The sequence below is a fragment of the Aplosporella prunicola genome (genome assembly GCF_010093885.1).
Source record: "Aplosporella prunicola CBS 121167 unplaced genomic scaffold K452scaffold_19, whole genome shotgun sequence".
Taxonomy (NCBI): domain Eukaryota; kingdom Fungi; phylum Ascomycota; class Dothideomycetes; order Botryosphaeriales; family Aplosporellaceae; genus Aplosporella; species Aplosporella prunicola.
The window spans coordinates 7599-13081 of NW_022983547.1; the positions used below are offsets into that span (position 1 = coordinate 7599).

General features: G+C 48.3%; 1 protein-coding gene across 1 annotated transcript; it reads right to left on the reverse strand.

Moving 5' to 3' along the window:
- Positions 1–1919: 1919 nt before the first annotated feature.
- Positions 1920–3341, reverse strand: K452DRAFT_327966 (uncharacterized protein; the record flags this gene model as incomplete). Its single annotated transcript, XM_033544952.1, has 4 exons — positions 1920–2237; positions 2267–2421; positions 2477–3045; positions 3121–3341. The coding sequence occupies 4 exons, from the start codon at positions 3339–3341 to the stop codon at positions 1920–1922; spliced, it is 1263 nt and encodes a 420-aa protein (XP_033395192.1).
- Between the last annotated feature and the right edge of the window lie 2142 nt (positions 3342–5483).

Genomic DNA, 5483 nt, shown 5'->3' on the forward strand with positions numbered 1-5483 from the left:
AAGCGGCGTCCAATTCCTCGCGCCCAGCTTCACAATTCTTTTTAAAAATAGCAGACAGGTGAAAGACCAACCGTTAATTGGCTCACTATAATGTAGGATCCTCACAGTTCGAGCTTCGTGCATACCTATCAGCTATCGTGGTCGGCTGACATTTTCAGCTGAATACCCAGAAATAGCTTTTTCGGCACTAATATGATCAATGTTTCCACGAATCAATGCAACACTTCAACAACGCCATGCAGACAGCCACCTATAGCTAGACTTGCAACTGGAATCATGACAAAAAGTGTTAAGTAGTGGGGTAAGATGCAGGTAGCCTCGCGGTAGGCTGAGAAAACTAAAAACGAGAGCAGCTTCGTCCTGCGTCCGCCTCACTGTGAACAAATTGTGCTTTAAAGCTCTCCTACCAACGTGCGGAATTCGGGTCATCAAATCAACAATCTGAATACATTGAACACGCAGATGAATTTCCTAGGAGCTGAGAAAACACCTCGTTATGCCATGCGACAAAACAGCGTACCAATGTAGGTTATTACCGGCGGTCCCTACGCAACTCTTAAGTACTAAAGCTTCCAGGTCTTCAGGTTCTTCGAACAGTTTTGTTTTACACATGAATGGTTTCCCACCACAATTCGATCAAACACGACCACAAGAGTCAATTCTCTCCCCGTTAGCAACATTTTTCGCTACATCGGTAATTCTGATCACCTCCTCCATGGTTAGCACTTTCTGGGAAAATGCGCCGCTGCCGTTCTGCTCGAAATTCTGGATTTTACTCGGCACGACCGATCACTGCTACTGGAGACCACGAGTCATCGCGCTATTGGTAGCATGTACAGCCTATGCTGTGGCCGCAACACTGTGTTATCACTGGTACAGAGCCTGGAAATACAGAGCGTTGACAATTATAGTCATCCTTGTAATTGGCATTGGTGTGTCTGTAGTACTGGAAGCGGATGTGGAGCATTTCATACGAGACACTTTGCCTTGGAGCCTATGTACGGGCTCAATAGCCAACATGTTATTTGGTTATTGCGCGAAGCGCTACAGTAATAGGGTGATTTGTACAAGCCTCGTATAGTTTTCTTTACAAGATCTCAGCTCAATAGTAGTTAGATCATGATTGTCAGGTATAGAAATACGATGATAGCTATAGTAGTGCTGCAATAAAACTATCATGGAACAACTGAATGATTTTAAGCGTTAGACAAAATAGACCGGGGCTCAACCCGTTTTGTGTGGTTGAAGTGGATCAGTGATGTTTCTGTCACCAATTTGGAGTGCTTACTGAAGGCAAAGCTGGAGCAAAATGCACCAGTCATTCATTTTCCCACCCCGTCGCTGCTCCTTACGTTCGTATTCCAGCCAGACGCCTAGTTTATTCTTAGGCGCGGCCAAGATAAGGCAAAAGATTGGGCGCATAACCAGCCATCAGCCGTAGATCCGTTGTGTAACCAACTGTCGTATTAGCGGAACAAAATCTGCAGCCAACCGTGCTCAGCCAACACACAAGCGAGGCTGGGACTATTGTGAGGAAGTCCTATTGAATGGCGTCATTAAATACCTCAGGAGAAAAGCATAGGCTATGTATAGGCCTTAAAAACATCAGAGGAAGGAAGGCTTTTTCCTGAATACAACAGGAAGTTTTGTACACTTTCATTCCAAACCCTTTGCCTTGATGGCAATGTCCTTCTTAGCGGACACGGAGGGACCTAGGTGCTCGTATATACCAAAACTAGGCCTTCAAATTGTCTGAAGGATACTTCTCACATTTATCCTTCTATTTTTAGAGCTACCCTGGGTCTTTTTACCGCCGCATCCACTTCGTGGGCTGAACCTTACTGTTGCCTACAACCCCTAATCCCTACGAGGCTGCCAAAATTTTGAAACGTTTACAACCTCCTCTGTACACTCCGCATTCAATCAGTAAACCATGGATGCTTTAAAAGTTCCGCTGCCGAAGGCCTTTTCGAAGGATTATAATCCAGAATCCGTTTTATGAGTGAGCAAACAACCGTCGACTCCTCGTCGTCAATGCCTTCCGGCTTGGTATCTGCGAAGAGATTTTCAAGCGAATCATAGATGAAGGGCTCTCCTTCATCTTCATCAGGCTGCAAGGGATTGCAGTCCGCATCATACCATTTTCTAGCACGCGGCCATGCGTCCATAATAAAATCAGGCAAGGGCCCGATAACATCATTTAGCTGAGACAGGTGTTCATCATCTGTATCTTCACACTCTTGGGATTATTTCCAAGTCTCATGACTGCAAACAAAGTCCTTCCCATGAGAAATTCGAACATGAGGCATCCAAAACTCCATATGTCGATGCTGCTGTCAATTGGTTGATGGAGGATCAGCTCTGGGGCGCGAAGGGCAAGGGGTGTTAAGGTATCTTTTGGTGGATTGGCCGACCAAAAGGCTGTAGTGCCATGTTAGAAGAAGAATTACCATTTTATTCATGGTTTACTGCTCACCTGATCCAAGGTCTGATAGTTTAACGCAGAGATCAGGACCGCGACCCACATACTCGTGGAGCGACTGCCGAAGATATAAGTTGGTCGGTGTCCATTTATCTTTCTTTCCATCAATACGTCGTAGATGCACTTCAGTGTCGGTTTCGTTCTGCTTCAACTCATTCTCCTTGGCCGAGTTGATGTCATTGATAGCAAACAGAAGATTTCCTGGCTGGACGTCACCGTGAGCCACTCCGTTCGTGTGGAGGAAGGCGAGCCCGCGTAGGCAATGAAGAAGGATATTTTTAGCCATCCATTTAGGGTACCTTTGTCGCTTTCCAAATAGTGCTGGCTGGTTTTCCGGCAGCTGCCTCACCAGTGAAGCTGCACTAGTTCCCATAGGCTCAAACACAAGACATCGATGTTTTCCGTTGGGACCTTCATGGATAAAAGTGTCCAACAGTACGGTGAGATGCCGCGAATTGGGGTCTTTGGCGGCCCTTTTGGAGAGATGCTCGAGAATGTCAAGCTCTGTGTTCGTCGTAGAGGCGCTGGCAATCATTATTTTGAGGGAAACGTATTTTAGGTTTCTACCACAAGCATTAGACTTACTGGCGCAACAAGACAAGACCGCAAGAGCGAAGATAGGACACAAACAAACGTACCGTGTATCGACAGCAAGCCAGACTGTGGAGTAAGAGCCGTAACCAAGCTTTCGGAGCACTCTGTACGCTCCATCGTGGAACGTGTTGCCGAGGTTGACCGGATGATAGACACCTGGTCGATAATCTTCGGCCCATTCACAGGGCGCGGAAGTCTCCTCGAATCTCCAGGATGCTTTGCCCTTGGGGCGTTCAGCCGGTGGTGTCGCGGGCAAGGAAGCCATGGCACAACTGCTTAATGGAAAAAGCACGCGTCAATTTAGCTCTGTTATCGTGCAAATAGGCAGGCGCTGAAATGATAGTGGACGATGAATTGATGATGGATCATGGTGGCCGACGCGTCTCACGTCATTCCTCACTCCTTGTGTTACCTCAGACGCGTTATGATGACACATGCAAGCAGCAGCACATCCACACATTAGCTGCGGAAAACCACAAAATTAGCTATAACTAAATATTAAAAACCCATTCACTTTTATTCTGATATAGTTCTCGCCCTACTTTACTAAAAAGTAAAATTTGTCTATTGCTATCCGCAGGGATATAAATCAAAATAAGTTTTTTATCCTTAGCTAATTAAAGTAGAATTTAACTATCTAGAAAGCACATAGCAGTACTATCGCTTACTTGGAAGATAGCAAAAGTACGCACTAGAATTTCCAGGCCGCAACAAGCATCTAGCAACGCACTATTACGTCGCAAAACCTCCAGCACAAATCTCACACCACAGAAACAGTGCAGTACAAACGCGCAACAAAGCACGCCTTAGCCCCCACCACCTTACCCAACACCCCTACCACACATCCGACAACCCTAACCCAGGCACGTTGCGATCGCCGAACCCCACACCACAGGCCCCCACACCCCGCGGCGATCACTGATCAGCGGCGATCATCTCGACCCCCAACGCCAGAAACCCTAATACAAGCGCGTGCGCACGCGGCACACAAGACGCAAGCCGCAAGCCACGCGGCCCAGATCGAGATCTAAATCGAGACGAGGCGTATTGCGGCAGGGTAGTGGCTGCCTAGCGCAGCTGCGCTGGGGCCGAATCTTCTCTGCGCTTTCAGATGCACTATCGCTACCACCGCGGCTGCTACCATGTACTAAATAGAGATTATTTCTCTCTCACTCTTTCACGTTCTCTCTCGCTCTGTCCGCTCCCGGATACTCCCGGCCTCTGGGTCAACACGTTGCCCAACTCGAACCCGGAAGCCAGCCGAAAGAGCTTTTCGCACCGAATCGCTGGCTATTACGTACAGTAGCCGGGAACCCGTATGCGCTTGCTCACGTACCGGATCGGGCCCGGGCCGGACCGCGTCGGGTCGGGTTGTGTCGGGTCTTCTCATAGGTACCTAAGTGGAGAATGTGGCTGAGGCACGGAATCTCAAGCGCGGGGTTTGCGGACACTGCGGTGAGTTGCCGAGGTGGGGAGTTCTGAGAGGGAATCAAAGGTATGTTTGCGCGGTTATGCTGTACTAGTTAAGTGTATGTATATGCGTGTTGTCGGGGGTAATCAGCAACCCAAATCCAACACCAAAACCCAAGCATCCAGCACAGTGCGCGGCAGACCACAACCCCAAGCACGTTAAAACCCCCCACCACACTACAGCACAAGGCAAAGCAGAGGGGCAGTAGATAGCTAAGCAGCCAAACAAACCCTTCAAAACTCTTCCCCGCCATGCCCAGCCCGCCGCCCTACCGGCCGTATCTATGCACACTAGTCTAGACGGCTAGCCTAACCGCGTGCAGTGTAGAACACGCGCTATATGCGTCTTTGCTTCTCCTTTTTAGCATACCTTCGTACAGCTGCTCTACTCTCTTATACTTCTGCTTTCTCTCGGCTACGGATTTTCTGGTCTACTATCTGGCCTATAGGAATTATCTCAGGGACTTTACCGTCGGGCTGGAAAACGCTTCCACGTTCCTATGCAGTGACAGCAGCAGCGGCAGCGGCAGCTGTATGTAGCTACTATGAGCAGATACTGACACCAAACAAAAACCAGGAGAGCAGGAGCAACAAGACGAGAAGGAAAACGATACCGCCGTAGCGGCCGCTAGGTGAACTAGGCAGCATAAGCTACGCTAACACTACACGCCCTACCCAACATGCCCTTACACAGCAGTGTCCAAGAAAGTCATCACTGTCCAGCTTTCTTCTGTTATCTTCCTACGCAACACACATGCATGCATACGCCCGCAACAGAGAGCAGTAAGAACTAAGAAGTAAGACAGCCCCCACCACTCCCGCGTTTCCCTACAGTGCAAGCACACACAAACGCCAAATTATTGTTTCCATAAGCTAAAAAGTGAAAAAAAAAAAAAAATCCAAACACTCCCCATCACCTCCCCTACAAGATACATTC